Source organism: Lampris incognitus, unplaced genomic scaffold (genome assembly GCF_029633865.1).
Source record: "Lampris incognitus isolate fLamInc1 unplaced genomic scaffold, fLamInc1.hap2 scaffold_155, whole genome shotgun sequence".
NCBI lineage: Eukaryota > Metazoa > Chordata > Actinopteri > Lampriformes > Lampridae > Lampris > Lampris incognitus.
Genome location: NW_026611120.1, coordinates 160,001 through 178,677, shown reverse-complemented (window position 1 = coordinate 178,677; position 18,677 = coordinate 160,001). Strand labels below are relative to the sequence as shown.

The 18,677-nt window shown below is 53.3% G+C and overlaps 1 protein-coding gene across 1 annotated transcript in view; it reads left to right on the top strand.

The window, feature by feature from the left end:
• Nucleotides 1-320: 320 nt before the first annotated feature.
• The window catches only part of LOC130132644 (inositol-tetrakisphosphate 1-kinase-like), a gene marked incomplete at its 5' end in the record, with an annotated part of 22,315 nt that continues 3,958 nt past the window's right edge, over nt 321-18,677 (top strand). Inside the window, 6 exons of the mRNA XM_056301807.1 lie at nt 321-484; nt 4,723-4,840; nt 5,057-5,158; nt 5,295-5,335; nt 5,564-5,729; nt 5,855-5,954. Of these exons, the coding sequence (XP_056157782.1) occupies nt 321-484; nt 4,723-4,840; nt 5,057-5,158; nt 5,295-5,335; nt 5,564-5,729; nt 5,855-5,954 (691 nt within the window). The remainder of the gene's footprint in view (nt 485-4,722; nt 4,841-5,056; nt 5,159-5,294; nt 5,336-5,563; nt 5,730-5,854; nt 5,955-18,677) is intronic.

The window sequence follows — 18,677 nt, the reverse complement described above, 5'->3', positions numbered from 1 at the left end:
GCTGGATTACACAAAGCAATGATGATTTCATATCTTCTTGGATGTTGCATTCGTGCTTACGCCACACTTTATGTTGAATCTTTCTGCACAGACACACGTTTGTAAAATACAACTGTGATAGAACTACTTGCCATTACAGCGTCTCCTTAAAACACATGAAAAATAAGCAAAAAGGTGGCTTTTTGTGGCTACTTTTCAAAAATATTGATGATTAATTTTCAGAATAAAAAGGAAGTATTAACTGAGCTCCTACTTAGTCAGGTCTACTGTTTCACTTCAATGTGTGCCAGAGCTCTGTGCAGGACACTGAGCATGTGCAGAGCTGCTGGTGAGAAGCAGAACAGTTTCTCTGCTGTTCCAGATTGACCTCAGTCAGCCGCTGGTGTCCCAGGGACCCTTCGACGTCATCGTCCACAAGCTGTCTGATGTCATTGTGGATGCAGAACACGACAGCCAGTCACAACAGCTTCTCACCAACTTCCAGGTAGGACGACTCCAAGGCCTGTGTTGCATTTCAACCATTGAAAACAGGCTGAGCAGTAATTTTATAGGTTTGCTGGTGATTAACGCCTTTAATTAGGGTGCTGGATAGGGCTGTCACGATGTTAGATTTTCACTACATGATTATCGGGGTCAAAAGAATTCACGATAACGATATTATCGAAATCTACTACTACTACCACTTTCGGCTACTACCGGGTCGTCACAGCGGATCCTCCGTCTCCATCTCTTCCTGTCCTCTGCATCTTCCTCTGTCACACCAGCCACCTGCATGTCCTCCCTCACCACATCCATAAACCTCCTCTTTGGCCTCCCTCTTCTCCTCTTCCCTGGCAGCTCCATATTCAGCATCCTTCTCCCAATATACCCAGCATCTCTCCTCCACACATGTCCAAACCATCTCAATCTTGCCTCTCTTGCTTTGTCTCCAAACCGTCCAACCTGAGCTGTCCCTCTAATATACTCCTTCCTAATCCTGTCCTTCTTCGTTACTCCCAGTGAAAATCTTATCATCTTCATCTCTGCCACCTCCAGCTCCACCTCCTGTCTTTTCATCAGTGCCACTGTCTCCAAACCATACAACATAGCTGGTCTCACAACCATCTTGTAAACCTTCCCTTTAACTCTTGCTGGTACCCTTCTGTCACAAATCACTCCTGACACACTTCTCCACCCACTCCACCCTGCCTGCACTCTCTACTCCACCTCTCTTCTAGACTCCCTGTTACTTTGGACAGTTGACCCCAAGTATTTAAACTCATCCACCTTCGTCACCTCCACTCCTTGCATCCTGACCATTCCACTGTCCTCCCTCTCATTCACACATAGGTATTCCATCTTGCTCCCACTGACTTTCATTCCTCTTCTCTCCAGCGCATACCTCCACCTCTCCAGGCTCTCCTCCACCTGCACCCTACTCTCACTACAGATCACAATGTAATCCGCAAACATCATCGTCCATGGAGACTCCTGCCTGATCTCGTCCGTCAACCTGTCCATCACCATTGCAAACAAGAAAGGGCTCAGACCCGATCCTTGATGTAATCCCACCTCCACCTTGAACCCATCTGTCATTCCAACCACCACCTCACCACTGCTACACTGCCCTCATACATATCCTGCACCACTCCTACATACTTCTCTGCAACTCCTGACTTCCTCATACAATACCACACCTCCTCTCTCGGCACCCTGTCGTATGCTTTCTCTAAATCTACAAAGACACAATGTAACTCTTTCTGGCCTCCTCTATACTTCTCCATCAACATTCTCTTTTCTTTTTCTTCCTTTTTTGTTTATTTCTAGTTTTTCCCCTTATCCCACCCGATTAACCCAATGGCATATGGCTCATGTTTCCACAGGAAGGAGATAGTCGTAACACCAGCTTCCTTCAAACTCGTGTTGGCTGCTCTCGCTATTTTACACGCTGAAGCCTCCTCGCATGGATTGCATCACCTTCAGGCCGCGAAGGAGACGTAGGGACAATGCTTTCGGTTGCAGGTGCCCGGATGGGCCAGAGGGGTCACAGGAGAACGACGAGTCCCCAAACACTACACCGATCTACACCCACCATCCCTCGGGTAAGGGTGGCCTAATGAAGACCTGACCCCGTGGACGCTCTGGCCGTGACCGGTTACGGCGAGTCTGGGATACGAACCTCCCAGCCACGTGACGAGCGGACTGCAAGAGCGGCGGGTTATTCCGCTCGGCCACCAGAGCGGCCTCGCCATCAACATTCTCAAAGCAGACATCACATCTGTGGTGCTCTTTCCTGGCATGAAACCATACTGCTGCTCACTGATCACCACCTCTCCTCCTCTTAACCTAGCTTCTATTACTCTTTCCCAAATCTTCATGCTGTGGCTGATCAACTTTATACCTCTGTAGTTGTTACAGTTCTGCACATCACCCTTGTTCTTGAAAATCGGTACCAGTATGCTTCTTCTCCACTCCTCAGGCATCCTCTCACTTTCCAAGATTGTGTTAAACAATCTAGTTAAAAACTCCACTGCCATCTCTCCTAAACATCTCCATGCCTCCACAGGTATGTCATCAGGACCAACTGCCTTTCCACTCTTCATCCTCTTCATAGCTGCCCTCACTTCCTCCTTGCTAATCTGCTGAACTTCCTGATTCACTATCCCTACATCATCCACCCTTCTCTCTCTCTCATTTTCTTCATTCATCAGTTCCTCAAAGTCCTCCTTCCACCTTCTCAGCACACTCTCCTCACTTGTCAGCACATTTCCATCTCTATCCTTGATCGCCCTAACTTGCTGCACATCCTTCCCAGCTCGGCCTCTCTGTCTAGCCAATCGGTACAAGTCCTTTTCTCCTTCCTTAGTGTCCAACCTGTCTCACAACTCACCATACGCCTTTTCCTTTGCCTTCGCCACCAGTGGCGGCTGGTGCTAACAATTGTTTTTGAGGGTGGGGCGCAATTTACTTTGGCGCAGCACACCTGACAGCAGCTTCAATGTCCACACAGTTACAGATTTATTAAGGACAATGTAGCCTTCACATTTTATCAGGGTAAATAGCGCCCCCCCCCAAAAAAATTTGTTAGCACCAGCTGCCACTGTTCACCACCTCTCTCTTTGCTTTACACTTCATCTCTCTGACTATCCCACTTCTGCTTTGTCAACCTCTCCTTCCTCATTCCACCACCAAGTCTCCTCGTCTTCCTTCCTCTGTCCTGATGACACACCAAGTACCTTCCTAGCTGTCTCCTTCACTATTTCTGCAGTGGTTTTCCAGCCATCCGGCAACTCTTCACTACCACCCAGTGCCTGTCTTACCTCCTGCCTGAACTCCACACAACAGTCTTCCTTCTTCAACTTCCACCATTTGATCTTCGGCTGTGTCTTCACTCCCTTCCTCTTCTTGGTCTCCAAAGTCATCCTACAGACCACCATCCGATGCTGCCTAGCTACGTTCTCCCCTGTCACCACCTTGCAGTCTCCAATCCCTTTTAGATCACACCTCCTACATAAGATATAGTCCACCTGTGTGTACTTTCCTCCACTCTTGTACATCACCCTGTGTTCCTCCCTCTTCTTGAAATATGTATTCACCACAGCCATTTCCATCCTTTTCGCAAAATCCACCACCATCTGTCCTTCCACATTTCTCTCCTTGACACCACACCTACCCATCACCAACATGTCCATTGAAGTCCGCTCCAATCACCACTCTCTCCTCCTTGGCTACCCTCTCCACCACGTCGTCCGACTCACTCCACAATTCTTCTTTCTCCTCCATCTCACACCCAACTTGCGGGGCATATGTGCTGATAACATTCAGCAACACACCTTCCATTTCCAGCTTCATACTCATCACTCTGTCTGACACTCTCTTCACCTCCAGCACGCTCCTGACATACTCCTCCTTCAGAATTACCCCTACCCCATTTCTCCTCCCATTCACACCATGGTAGAAGAGTTTGAACCCACCTCCGATACTCCTGGCCTTACTCCCCTTCCACCTGGTCTCTTGCACACACAGTATGTCTATATACCGTCCTTCTTTTCATCATGTCAGCCAGCTCTCGCCCTTTGCCAGTCTTAGTGCCAACATTCAAAGTTCCGACTCTCCCCTCTGCCTCCCGCTGCCTCTGGACATGCCTTCCCCCTCTCCTTCGCCCAACAGTAGCCTAGTTTCCATCGGCACCCTGCTGACCAACAGTACCGCTGGTGGTTGTTGGTAACCCAGTACGGAAATCTGATTCATTCATTTATTTATTCATTCATTATCCAAACCGCTTATTCTTACTCTGGCTCGCGGGGATGCTGGAGCCTATCATCCCAGCAGTCATTGGGCGGCAGATGGGGAGACACCCTGGACAGGCCGCCGGGCCATCACAGGGCCCACACACACACACACACACACACACACACACACACACGTTCCCACCTAGGGACAGTTTAGTGTGACTGAGTCACCTGACCTACGCGTCTTTGGACTGCGGGAGGAAACCGGATTTATGATCCACATATTTGATTTGGCAAAGGTTTTACATCGGATGCCCTTGCTGATGCAACCCTCCCCATTTATCCGGGCTTGGGACTAAGAATGCACTGGCTTGTGCACCTCAGTGGCTGGATTATTAATATGATATCAGTATTTCATGTTTTAAATATCACAGTTATCGTCACCAGCGGTATATTGTGACACCCCTAGTGCTGGAAGTGACAAGTGCACCATTCTTTTTTTAAATTGCAGAGTTATATGTCAGCCCATCCTAGTACTGTTGTTCTGGATCCTCTGCCTGCTATGACCCGGCTGCTAGACCGCTTTGCTTCCTATCGGATCATGAGCAAACTGCACAATTCACTCCGAGGTACAGCACAGCGTCAGTCTTACGCACAATATGTATATGCAGAGTTATTGTGTGTTGGTAGATACTGCCACATCCCTATGTTGTTAGATAAGCAGAGTATGGAAATATATATGTTGTCTAATGGCCACTTGATATTACCTTTCATTCGGTATTCTCTCCTCTATTCCATTCTGTTCCATTCTATTCTATTCTGCCATTTGCTACTGTGCATCACAGACTGGAAGATCTGCAGCCCTCCCTATCTGGAGATCCACAGTGCCGGTGATGTGTCGTCCATCCAGCAGGCCGTGGAGGCCCAGGGCCTCGGCTTCCCTCTCAGTCAGTACAGTCCATCTGTAGCGTCACGCTGCACGGCGTGGTCAACCGTTAGTACATCTATGTCAGCCCCGAACACTTTGTCTTTCAAACATACCAGATTGTATAAGAACGTCCTCTTTGTCTTTGGTGTCCCCAGTTTGTAAAACCAGAGTGGCCCATGGCTCACTTTCCCATGAGGTGGGTGGTGTACAGACAGTTCATTGGATTTTTCTGTTTTTGTCCCTTTTGCCTGTAAATTTACATTTTTTGCTTACTCGTTCTGTCATTGATTAATTAACTGACTGATTGATTAATGTATTTCTGCATTCCTTCCTTTCGTTTTTTCTTCTTTCCCTCCTTCCCTCATTCTGTCATTCACTGCCCTTTACTCGTGTCTGTTCTTCCTGCTGGCTTCGCGTCCAACAGATGTCTCTGATCTTCAGTGGAGGAAGTCTGGCCGATATCCACCCACCATGTGTGCTGCAGAGCTTTGTCAACCACGGCGCGGTTCTACACAAAGTGTTTGTGGTGGGAGACCGACACTTCTGTGTGGAGAGACCCTCACTCAAGAACTTTCCTTCGGGCCCCTGTGGTCAGTCTGCACATCACACGTCAGCTTTTCTCTTCGTTCCTGTCCTGTCCTGCACTCTCCCCATCTTATTCTTTTGTGTATTCCTCCCTATATCACATACACTTGTGCTTTCTTTATGCCTTCAGACAGGAAGACCATTTTTTTCAACAGCCATGAGGTGTCCAAGCCAGAGTCCAGCTCCCACCTCACAGCGGTCAGTATTACCAAAGAACAAAACCCCAAAATGTGAACAAACCTGCGTCATCATCTCTGCAAACAGACCACTGCCGTCAGCGTGGCCCCTGGTTAATACTGAGTCATGGCGTATGTGTAGAGGTGTGTGGAGTCAGCGTGGCCCCTGGTTAATACTGAGTCGTGGCGTATGTGTAGAGGTGTGTGGAGTCAGCGTGGCCCTGGTTAATACTGAGTCGTGGCGTGTGTGTAGAGGTGTGTGGAGTCAGCGTGGCCCCTGGTTAATACTGAGTCATGGCGTGTGTGTAGAGGTGTGTGGAGTCAGTGTGGCCCCTGGTTAATACTGAGTCGTGGCGTGTGTGTAGAGGTGTGTGGAGTCAGCGTGGCCCCTGGTTAATACTGAGTCGTGGTGTGTGTGTAATGGTGTGTGGAGTCAGCGTGGCCCCTGGTTAATACTGAGTCGTGGCGTGTGTGTAATGGTGTGTGGAGTCAGCGTGGCCCCTGGTTAATACTGAGTCGTGGTGTGTGTGTAATGGTGTGTGGAGTCAGTGTGGCCCCTGGTTAATACTGAGTCGTGGTGTGTGTGTAATGGTGTGTGGAGTCAGTGTGGCCCCTGGTTAATACTGAGTCGTGGCGTGTGTGTAGAGGTGTGTGGAGTCAGTGTGGCCCCTGGTTAATACTGAGTCGTGGCGTGTGTGTAGAGGTGTGTGGAGTCAGTGTGGCCCCTGGTTAATACTGAGTCGTGGTGTGTGTGTAATGGTGTGTGGAGTCAGTGTGGCCCCTGGTTAATACTGAGTCGTGGTGTGTGTGTAGAGGTGTGTGGAGTCAGTGTGGCCCCTGGTTAATACTGAGTCGTGGCGTGTGTGTAGAGGTGTGTGGAGTCAGCGTGGCCCCTGGTTAATACTGAGTCGTGGTGTGTGTGTAGAGGTGTGTGGAGTCAGCGTGGCCCCTGGTTAATACTGAGTCGTGGCGTGTGTGTAGAGGTGTGTGGAGTCAGTGTGGCCCCTGGTTAATACTGAGTCGTGGTGTGTGTGTAGAGGTGTGTGGAGTCAGCGTGGCCCCTGGTTAATACTGAGTCGTGGTGTGTGTGTAGAGGTGTGTGGAGTCAGCGTGGCCCCTGGTTAATACTGAGTCGTGGCGTGTGTGTAGAGGTGTGTGGAGTCAGCGTGGCCCCTGGTTAATACTGAGTCGTGGCGTGTGTGTAGAGGTGTGTGGAGTCAGCGTGGCCCCTGGTTAATACTGAGTCGTGGTGTGTGTGTAGAGGTGTGTGGAGTCAGCGTGGCCCCTGGTTAATACTGAGTCGTGGTGTGTGTGTAGAGGTGTGTGGAGTCAGAGTGGCCCCTGGTTAATACTGAGTCGTGGCGTGTGTGTAGAGGTGTGTGGAGTCAGCGTGGCCCCTGGTTAATACTGAGTCGTGGCGTGTGTGTAGAGGTGTGTGGAGTCAGCGTGGCCCCTGGTTAATACTGAGTCGTGGCGTGTGTGTAGCGGTGTGTGGAGTCAGTGTGGCCCCTGGTTAATACTGAGTCGTGGTGTGTGTGTAGAGGTGTGTGGAGTCAGCGTGGCCCCTGGTTAATACTGAGTCGTGGTGTGTGTGTAATGGTGTGTGGAGTCAGTGTGGCCCCTGGTTAATACTGAGTCGTGGTGTGTGTGTAGAGGTGTGTGGAGTCAGCGTGGCCCCTGGTTAATACTGAGTCGTGGTGTGTGTGTAATGGTGTGTGGAGTCAGTGTGGCCCCTGGTTAATACTGAGTCGTGGTGTGTGTGTAGAGGTGTGTGGAGTCAGCGTGGCCCCTGGTTAATACTGAGTCGTGGCGTGTGTGTAGAGGTGTGTGGAGTCAGCGTGGCCCCTGGTTAATACTGAGTCGTGGTGTGTGTGTAATGGTGTGTGGAGTCAGCGTGGCCCCTGGTTAATACTGAGTCGTGGCGTGTGTGTAATGGTGTGTGGAGTCAGCGTGGCCCCTGGTTAATACTGAGTCGTGGCGTGTGTGTAGCGGTGTGTGGAGTCAGTGTGGCCCCTGGTTAATACTGAGTCGTGGTGTGTGTGTAGAGGTGTGTGGAGTCAGCGTGGCCCCTGGTTAATACTGAGTCGTGGCATGTGTGTAGAGGTGTGTGGAGTCAGCGTGGCCCCTGGTTAATACTGAGTCGTGGCGTGTGTGTAGCGGTGTGTGGAGTCAGTGTGGCCCCTGGTTAATACTGAGTCGTGGCGTGTGTGTAATGGTGTGTGGAGTCAGTGTGGCCCCTGGTTAATACTGAGTCGTGGCATGTGTGTAGAGGTGTGTGGAGTCAGCGTGGCCCCTGGTTAATACTGAGTCGTGGCGTGTGTGTAGAGGTGTGTGGAGTCAGCGTGGCCCCTGGTTAATACTGAGTCGTGGTGTGTGTGTAATGGTGTGTGGAGTCAGTGTGGCCCCTGGTTAATACTGAGTCGTGGCGTGTGTGTAGAGGTGTATGGAGTCAGTGTGGCCCCTGGTTAATACTGAGTCGTGGCGTGTGTGTAGAGGTGTGTGGAGTCAGCGTGGCCCCTGGTTAATACTGAGTCGTGGCGTGTGTGTAGAGGTGTGGGGAGTCAGCGTGGCCCCTGGTTAATACTGAGTCATGGCGTGTGTGTAGAGGTGTGTGGAGTCAGCGTGGCCCCTGGTTAATACTGAGTCGTGGCGTGTGTGTAGAGGTGTGTGGAGTCAGCGTGGCCCCTGGTTAATACTGAGTCGTGGCGTGTGTGTAGAGGTGTGTGGAGTCAGCGTGGCCCCTGGTTAATACTGAGTCGTGGCGTGTGTGTAGAGGTGTGTGGAGTCAGTGTGGCCCCTGGTTAATACTGAGTCGTGGTGTGTGTGTAGAGGTGTGTGGAGTCAGCGTGGCCCCTGGTTAATACTGAGTCGTGGTGTGTGTGTAGAGGTGTGTGGAGTCAGCGTGGCCCCTGGTTAATACTGAGTCGTGGCGTGTGTGTAGAGGTGTGTGGAGTCAGCGTGGCCCCTGGTTAATACTGAGTCGTGGCGTGTGTGTAATGGTGTGTGGAGTCAGCGTGGCCCCTGGATAATACTGAGTCGTGGCGTGTGTGTAATGGTGAGTGGAGTCAGTGTGGCCCCTGGTTAATACTGAGTCGTGGCGTGTGTGTAGCGGTGCGTGGAGTCAGTGTGGCCCCTGGTTAATACTGAGTCGTGGCGTGTGTGTAGCGGTGCGTGGAGTCAGCGTGGCCCCTGGTTAATACTGAGTCGTGGCGTGTGTGTAGAGGTGTGTGGAGTCAGCGTGGCCCCTGGTTAATACTGAGTCGTGGTGTGTGTGTAGAGGTGTGTGGAGTCAGCGTGGCCCCTGGTTAATACTGAGTCGTGGCGTGTGTGTAGAGGTGTGTGGAGTCAGTGTGGCCCCTGGTTAATACTGAGTCGTGGTGTGTGTGTAGAGGTGTGTGGAGTCAGCGTGGCCCCTGGTTAATACTGAGTCGTGGTGTGTGTGTAGAGGTGTGTGGAGTCAGCGTGGCCCCTGGTTAATACTGAGTCGTGGCGTGTGTGTAGAGGTGTGTGGAGTCAGCGTGGCCCCTGGTTAATACTGAGTCGTGGCGTGTGTGTAGAGGTGTGTGGAGTCAGCGTGGCCCCTGGTTAATACTGAGTCGTGGTGTGTGTGTAGAGGTGTGTGGAGTCAGCGTGGCCCCTGGTTAATACTGAGTCGTGGTGTGTGTGTAGAGGTGTGTGGAGTCAGAGTGGCCCCTGGTTAATACTGAGTCGTGGCGTGTGTGTAGAGGTGTGTGGAGTCAGCGTGGCCCCTGGTTAATACTGAGTCGTGGCGTGTGTGTAGAGGTGTGTGGAGTCAGCGTGGCCCCTGGTTAATACTGAGTCGTGGCGTGTGTGTAGCGGTGTGTGGAGTCAGTGTGGCCCCTGGTTAATACTGAGTCGTGGTGTGTGTGTAGAGGTGTGTGGAGTCAGCGTGGCCCCTGGTTAATACTGAGTCGTGGTGTGTGTGTAATGGTGTGTGGAGTCAGTGTGGCCCCTGGTTAATACTGAGTCGTGGTGTGTGTGTAGAGGTGTGTGGAGTCAGCGTGGCCCCTGGTTAATACTGAGTCGTGGTGTGTGTGTAATGGTGTGTGGAGTCAGTGTGGCCCCTGGTTAATACTGAGTCGTGGTGTGTGTGTAGAGGTGTGTGGAGTCAGCGTGGCCCCTGGTTAATACTGAGTCGTGGCGTGTGTGTAGAGGTGTGTGGAGTCAGCGTGGCCCCTGGTTAATACTGAGTCGTGGTGTGTGTGTAATGGTGTGTGGAGTCAGTGTGGCCCCTGGTTAATACTGAGTCGTGGTGTGTGTGTAGAGGTGTGTGGAGTCAGCGTGGCCCCTGGTTAATACTGAGTCGTGGTGTGTGTGTAATGGTGTGTGGAGTCAGTGTGGCCCCTGGTTAATACTGAGTCGTGGTGTGTGTGTAGAGGTGTGTGGAGTCAGCGTGGCCCCTGGTTAATACTGAGTCGTGGCGTGTGTGTAGAGGTGTGTGGAGTCAGCGTGGCCCCTGGTTAATACTGAGTCGTGGTGTGTGTGTAATGGTGTGTGGAGTCAGCGTGGCCCCTGGTTAATACTGAGTCGTGGCGTGTGTGTAGAGGTGTGTGGAGTCAGTGTGGCCCCTGGTTAATACTGAGTCATGGCGTGTGTGTAGAGGTGTGTGGAGTCAGCGTGGCCCCTGGTTAATACTGAGTCGTGGCGTGTGTGTAGAGGTGTGTGGAGTCAGTGTGGCCCCTGGTTAATACTGAGTCATGGCGTGTGTGTAGAGGTGTGTGGAGTCAGCGTGGCCCTGGTTAATACTGAGTCGTGGCGTGTGTGTAATGGTGTGTGGAGTCAGCGTGGCCCCTGGTTAATACTGAGTCGTGGCGTGTGTGTAGAGGTGTGTGGAGTCAGTGTGGCCCCTGGTTAATACTGAGTCGTGGCGTGTGTGTAATGGTGTGTGGAGTCAGCGTGGCCCCTGGTTAATACTGAGTCGTGGCGTGTGTGTAATGGTGTGTGGAGTCAGCGTGGCCCCTGGTTAATACTGAGTCGTGGCGTGTGTGTAATGGTGTGTGGAGTCAGCGTGGCCCCTGGTTAATACTGAGTCGTGGTGTGTGTGTAATGGTGTGTGGAGTCAGCGTGGCCCCTGGTTAATACTGAGTCGTGGTGTGTGTGTAGAGGTGTGTGGAGTCAGCGTGGCCCCTGGTTAATACTGAGTCGTGGCGTGTGTGTAATGGTGTGTGGAGTCAGCGTGGCCCCTGGTTAATACTGAGTCGTGGCGTGTGTGTAGAGGTGTGTGGAGTCAGCGTGGCCCCTGGTTAATACTGAGTCGTGGCGTGTGTGTAGAGGTGTGTGGAGTCAGCGTGGCCCCTGGTTAATACTGAGTCGTGGTGTGTGTGTAATGGTGTGTGGAGTCAGTGTGGCCCCTGGTTAATACTGAGTCGTGGCGTGTGTGTAGAGGTGTATGGAGTCAGTGTGGCCCCTGGTTAATACTGAGTCGTGGCGTGTGTGTAGAGGTGTGTGGAGTCAGCGTGGCCCCTGGTTAATACTGAGTCGTGGCGTGTGTGTAGAGGTGTGTGGAGTCAGCGTGGCCCCTGGTTAATACTGAGTCATGGCGTGTGTGTAGAGGTGTGTGGAGTCAGCGTGGCCCCTGGTTAATACTGAGTCGTGGCGTGTGTGTAGAGGTGTGTGGAGTCAGCGTGGCCCCTGGTTAATACTGAGTCGTGGCGTGTGTGTAGAGGTGTGTGGAGTCAGCGTGGCCCCTGGTTAATACTGAGTCGTGGCGTGTGTGTAGAGGTGTGTGGAGTCAGTGTGGCCCCTGGTTAATACTGAGTCGTGGTGTGTGTGTAGAGGTGTGTGGAGTCAGCGTGGCCCCTGGTTAATACTGAGTCGTGGTGTGTGTGTAGAGGTGTGTGGAGTCAGCGTGGCCCCTGGTTAATACTGAGTCGTGGCGTGTGTGTAGAGGTGTGTGGAGTCAGCGTGGCCCCTGGTTAATACTGAGTCGTGGCGTGTGTGTAATGGTGTGTGGAGTCAGCGTGGCCCCTGGATAATACTGAGTCGTGGCGTGTGTGTAATGGTGAGTGGAGTCAGTGTGGCCCCTGGTTAATACTGAGTCGTGGCGTGTGTGTAGCGGTGCGTGGAGTCAGTGTGGCCCCTGGTTAATACTGAGTCGTGGCGTGTGTGTAGCGGTGCGTGGAGTCAGCGTGGCCCCTGGTTAATACTGAGTCGTGGCGTGTGTGTAGAGGTGTGTGGAGTCAGCGTGGCCCCTGGTTAATACTGAGTCGTGGCGTGTGTGTAGCGGTGCGTGGAGTCAGCGTGGCCCCTGGTTAATACTGAGTCGTGGCGTGTGTGTAATGGTGTGTGGAGTCAGCGTGGCCCCTGGTTAATACTGAGTCGTGGCGTGTGTGTAGAGGTGTGTGGAGTCAGCGTGGCCCCTGGTTAATACTGAGTCGTGGCGTGTGTGTAGCGGTGTGTGGAGTCAGCGTGGCCCCTGGTTAATACTGAGTCGTGGCGTGTGTGTAGAGGTGTGTGGAGTCAGTGTGGCCCCTGGTTAATACTGAGTCGTGGCGTGTGTGTAGAGGTGTGTGGAGTCAGTGTGGCCCCTGGTTAATACTGAGTCGTGGCGTGTGTGTAGAGGTGTGTGGAGTCAGCGTGGCCCCTGGTTAATACTGAGTCGTGGTGTGTGTGTAGAGGTGTGTGGAGTCAGTGTGGCCCCTGGTTAATACTGAGTCGTGGCGTGTGTGTAGCGGTGTGTGGAGTCAGTGTGGCCCCTGGTTAATACTGAGTCGTGGCGTGTGTGTAGAGGTGTGTGGAGTCAGTGTGGCCCCTGGTTAATACTGAGTCGTGGTGTGTGTGTAGAGGTGTGTGGAGTCAGCGTGGCCCCTGGTTAATACTGAGTCGTGGCGTGTGTGTAGAGGTGTGTGGAGTCAGCGTGGCCCCTGGTTAATACTGAGTCGTGGCGTGTGTGTAGAGGTGTGTGGAGTCAGCGTGGCCCCTGGTTAATACTGAGTCGTGGTGTGTGTGTAGAGGTGTGTGGAGTCAGCGTGGCCCCTGGTTAATACTGAGTCGTGGTGTGTGTGTAGAGGTGTGTGGAGTCAGAGTGGCCCCTGGTTAATACTGAGTCGTGGCGTGTGTGTAGAGGTGTGTGGAGTCAGCGTGGCCCCTGGTTAATACTGAGTCGTGGCGTGTGTGTAGAGGTGTGTGGAGTCAGCGTGGCCCCTGGTTAATACTGAGTCGTGGCGTGTGTGTAGCGGTGTGTGGAGTCAGTGTGGCCCCTGGTTAATACTGAGTCGTGGTGTGTGTGTAGAGGTGTGTGGAGTCAGCGTGGCCCCTGGTTAATACTGAGTCGTGGTGTGTGTGTAATGGTGTGTGGAGTCAGTGTGGCCCCTGGTTAATACTGAGTCGTGGTGTGTGTGTAGAGGTGTGTGGAGTCAGCGTGGCCCCTGGTTAATACTGAGTCGTGGTGTGTGTGTAATGGTGTGTGGAGTCAGTGTGGCCCCTGGTTAATACTGAGTCGTGGTGTGTGTGTAGAGGTGTGTGGAGTCAGCGTGGCCCCTGGTTAATACTGAGTCGTGGCGTGTGTGTAGAGGTGTGTGGAGTCAGCGTGGCCCCTGGTTAATACTGAGTCGTGGTGTGTGTGTAATGGTGTGTGGAGTCAGCGTGGCCCCTGGTTAATACTGAGTCGTGGCGTGTGTGTAATGGTGTGTGGAGTCAGCGTGGCCCCTGGTTAATACTGAGTCGTGGCGTGTGTGTAGCGGTGTGTGGAGTCAGTGTGGCCCCTGGTTAATACTGAGTCGTGGCGTGTGTGTAGCGGTGTGTGGAGTCAGCGTGGCCCCTGGTTAATACTGAGTCGTGGCGTGTGTGTAATGGTGTGTGGAGTCAGTGTGGCCCCTGGTTAATACTGAGTCGTGGCATGTGTGTAGCGGTGTGTGGAGTCAGTGTGGCCCCTGGTTAATACTGAGTCGTGGTGTGTGTGTAGAGGTGTGTGGAGTCAGCGTGGCCCCTGGTTAATACTGAGTCGTGGTGTGTGTGTAGAGGTGTGTGGAGTCAGCGTGGCCCCTGGTTAATACTGAGTCGTGATGTGTGTGTAGAGGTGTGTGGAGTCAGCGTGGCCCCTGGTTAATACTGAGTCGTGGCGTGTGTGTAGAGGTGTGTGGAGTCAGTGTGGCCCCTGGTTAATACTGAGTCATGGCGTGTGTGTAGAGGTGTGTGGAGTCAGCGTGGCCCCTGGTTAATACTGAGTCGTGGCGTGTGTGTAGAGGTGTGTGGAGTCAGTGTGGCCCCTGGTTAATACTGAGTCATGGCGTGTGTGTAGAGGTGTGTGGAGTCAGCGTGGCCCTGGTTAATACTGAGTCGTGGCGTGTGTGTAATGGTGTGTGGAGTCAGCGTGGCCCCTGGTTAATACTGAGTCGTGGCGTGTGTGTAGAGGTGTGTGGAGTCAGTGTGGCCCCTGGTTAATACTGAGTCGTGGCGTGTGTGTAATGGTGTGTGGAGTCAGCGTGGCCCCTGGTTAATACTGAGTCGTGGCGTGTGTGTAATGGTGTGTGGAGTCAGCGTGGCCCCTGGTTAATACTGAGTCGTGGCGTGTGTGTAATGGTGTGTGGAGTCAGCGTGGCCCCTGGTTAATACTGAGTCGTGGTGTGTGTGTAGAGGTGTGTGGAGTCAGCGTGGCCCCTGGTTAATACTGAGTCGTGGCGTGTGTGTAATGGTGTGTGGAGTCAGCGTGGCCCCTGGTTAATACTGAGTCGTGGCGTGTGTGTAGAGGTGTGTGGAGTCAGCGTGGCCCCTGGTTAATACTGAGTCGTGGCGTGTGTGTAGAGGTGTGTGGAGTCAGCGTGGCCCCTGGTTAATACTGAGTCGTGGTGTGTGTGTAATGGTGTGTGGAGTCAGTGTGGCCCCTGGTTAATACTGAGTCGTGGCGTGTGTGTAGAGGTGTATGGAGTCAGTGTGGCCCCTGGTTAATACTGAGTCGTGGCGTGTGTGTAGAGGTGTGTGGAGTCAGCGTGGCCCCTGGTTAATACTGAGTCGTGGCGTGTGTGTAGAGGTGTGTGGAGTCAGCGTGGCCCCTGGTTAATACTGAGTCATGGCGTGTGTGTAGAGGTGTGTGGAGTCAGCGTGGCCCCTGGTTAATACTGAGTCGTGGCGTGTGTGTAGAGGTGTGTGGAGTCAGCGTGGCCCCTGGTTAATACTGAGTCGTGGCGTGTGTGTAGAGGTGTGTGGAGTCAGCGTGGCCCCTGGTTAATACTGAGTCGTGGCGTGTGTGTAGAGGTGTGTGGAGTCAGTGTGGCCCCTGGTTAATACTGAGTCGTGGTGTGTGTGTAGAGGTGTGTGGAGTCAGCGTGGCCCCTGGTTAATACTGAGTCGTGGTGTGTGTGTAGAGGTGTGTGGAGTCAGCGTGGCCCCTGGTTAATACTGAGTCGTGGCGTGTGTGTAGAGGTGTGTGGAGTCAGCGTGGCCCCTGGTTAATACTGAGTCGTGGCGTGTGTGTAATGGTGTGTGGAGTCAGCGTGGCCCCTGGTTAATACTGAGTCGTGGCGTGTGTGTAATGGTGAGTGGAGTCAGTGTGGCCCCTGGTTAATACTGAGTCGTGGCGTGTGTGTAGCGGTGCGTGGAGTCAGTGTGGCCCCTGGTTAATACTGAGTCGTGGCGTGTGTGTAGCGGTGCGTGGAGTCAGCGTGGCCCCTGGTTAATACTGAGTCGTGGCGTGTGTGTAGAGGTGTGTGGAGTCAGCGTGGCCCCTGGTTAATACTGAGTCGTGGCGTGTGTGTAGCGGTGCGTGGAGTCAGCGTGGCCCCTGGTTAATACTGAGTCGTGGCGTGTGTGTAATGGTGTGTGGAGTCAGCGTGGCCCCTGGTTAATACTGAGTCGTGGCGTGTGTGTAGAGGTGTGTGGAGTCAGCGTGGCCCCTGGTTAATACTGAGTCGTGGCGTGTGTGTAGCGGTGTGTGGAGTCAGCGTGGCCCCTGGTTAATACTGAGTCGTGGCGTGTGTGTAGAGGTGTGTGGAGTCAGTGTGGCCCCTGGTTAATACTGAGTCGTGGCGTGTGTGTAGAGGTGTGTGGAGTCAGCGTGGCCCCTGGTTAATACTGAGTCGTGGTGTGTGTGTAGAGGTGTGTGGAGTCAGTGTGGCCCCTGGTTAATACTGAGTCGTGGCGTGTGTGTAGCGGTGTGTGGAGTCAGTGTGGCCCCTGGTTAATACTGAGTCGTGGCGTGTGTGTAGAGGTGTGTGGAGTCAGTGTGGCCCCTGGTTAATACTGAGTCGTGGTGTGTGTGTAGAGGTGTGTGGAGTCAGCGTGGCCCCTGGTTAATACTGAGTCGTGGCGTGTGTGTAGAGCTGTGTGGAGTCAGCGTGGCCCCTGGTTAATACTGAGTCGTGGCGTGTGTGTAATGGTGTGTGGAGTCAGCGTGGCCCCTGGTTAATACTGAGTCGTGGCGTGTGTGTAATGGTGTGTGGAGTCAGTGTGGCCCCTGGTTAATACTGAGTCGTGGCGTGTGTGTAGCGGTGCGTGGAGTCAGCGTGGCCCCTGGTTAATACTGAGTCTTGGCGTGTGTGTAGAGGTGTGTGGAGTCAGTGTGGCCCCTGGTTAATACTGAGTCGTGGTGTGTGTGTAATGGTGTGTGGAGTCAGCGTGGCCCCTGGTTAATACTGAGTCGTGGCGTGTGTGTAGCGGTGTGTGTAGTCAGCGTGGCCCCTGGTTAATACTGAGTCGTGGCGTGTGTGTAGCGGTGTGTGGAGTCAGTGTGGCCCCTGGTTAATACTGAGTCGTGGCGTGTGTGTAGAGGTGTGTGGAGTCAGCGTGGCCCCTGGTTAATACTGAGTCGTGGCGTGTGTGTAATGGTGTGTGGAGTCAGCGTGGCCCCTGGTTAATACTGAGTCGTGGCGTGTGTGTAGAGGTGTGTGGAGTCAGCGTGGCCCCTGGTTAATACTGAGTCGTGGCGTGTGTGTAGCGGTGTGTGGAGTCAGCGTGGCCCCTGGTTAATACTGAGTCGTGGCGTGTGTGTAGAGGTGTGTGGAGTCAGTGTGGCCCCTGGTTAATACTGAGTCGTGGCGTGTGTGTAGAGGTGTGTGGAGTCAGCGTGGCCCCTGGTTAATACTGAGTCGTGGTGTGTGTGTAGAGGTGTGTGGAGTCAGTGTGGCCCCTGGTTAATACTGAGTCGTGGCGTGTGTGTAGCGGTGTGTGGAGTCAGTGTGGCCCCTGGTTAATACTGAGTCGTGGCGTGTGTGTAGAGGTGTGTGGAGTCAGTGTGGCCCCTGGTTAATACTGAGTCGTGGTGTGTGTGTAGAGGTGTGTGGAGTCAGCGTGGCCCCTGGTTAATACTGAGTCGTGGCGTGTGTGTAGAGCTGTGTGGAGTCAGCGTGGCCCCTGGTTAATACTGAGTCGTGGCGTGTGTGTAATGGTGTGTGGAGTCAGCGTGGCCCCTGGTTAATACTGAGTCGTGGCGTGTGTGTAATGGTGTGTGGAGTCAGTGTGGCCCCTGGTTAATACTGAGTCGTGGCGTGTGTGTAGCGGTGCGTGGAGTCAGCGTGGCCCCTGGTTAATACTGAGTCTTGGCGTGTGTGTAGAGGTGTGTGGAGTCAGTGTGGCCCCTGGTTAATACTGAGTCGTGGTGTGTGTGTAATGGTGTGTGGAGTCAGCGTGGCCCCTGGTTAATACTGAGTCGTGGCGTGTGTGTAGCGGTGTGTGTAGTCAGCGTGGCCCCTGGTTAATACTGAGTCGTGGCGTGTGTGTAGCGGTGTGTGGAGTCAGTGTGGCCCCTGGTTAATACTGAGTCGTGGCGTGTGTGTAGAGGTGTGTGGAGTCAGCGTGGCCCCTGGTTAATACTGAGTCGTGGCGTGTGTGTAGAGGTGTGTGGAGTCAGCGTGGCCCCTGGTTAATACAGAGTCGTGGCGTGTGTGTAGAGGTGTGTGGAGTCAGTGTGGCCCCTGGTTAATACTGAGTCGTGGCGTGTGTGTAGAGGTGCGTGGAGTCAGCGTGGCCCCTGGTTAATACTGAGTCGTGGCGTGTGTGTAGAGGTGTGTGGAGTCAGTGTGGCCCCTGGTTAATACTGAGTCGTGGCGTGTGTGTAGAGGTGTGTGGAGTCAGTGTGGCCCCTGGTTAATACTGAGTCGTGGCGTGTGTGTAGAGGTGTGTGGAGTCAGCGTGGCCCCTGGTTAATACAGAGTCGTGGCGTGTGTGTAGAGGTGTGTGGAGTCAGCGTGGCCCCTGGTTAATACTGAGTCGTGGTGTGTGTGTAGAGGTGTGTGGAGTCAGTGTGGCCCCTGGTTAATACTGAGTCGTGGCGTGTGTGTAGCGGTGTGTGGAGTCAGCGTGGCCCCTGGTTAATACTGAGTCGTGGCGTGTGTGTAGAGGTGTGTGGAGTCAGCGTGGCCCCTGGTTAATACTGAGTCGTGGCGTGTGTGTAGCGGTGTGTGGAGTCAGCGTGGCCCCTGGTTAATACTGAGTCGTGGCGTGTGTGTAGAGGTGTGTGGAGTCAGCGTGGCCCCTGGTTAATACTGAGTCGTGGTGTGTGTGTAATGGTGTGTGGAGTCAGTGTGGCCCCTGGTTAATACTGAGTCGTGGCGTGTGTGTAGAGGTGTGTGGAGTCAGTGTGGCCCCTGGTTAATACTGAGTCGTGGCGTTTGTGTAGAGGTGTGTGGAGTCAGTGTGGCCCCTGGTTAATACTGAGTCGTGGCGTGTGTGTAGAGGTGTGTGGAGTCAGTGTGGCCCCTGGTTAATACTGAGTCGTGGCGTGTGTGTAATGGTGTGTGGAGTCAGTGTGGCCCCTGGTTAATACTGAGTCGTGGCGTGTGTGTAATGGTGTGTGGAGTCAGCGTGGCCCCTGGTTAATACTGA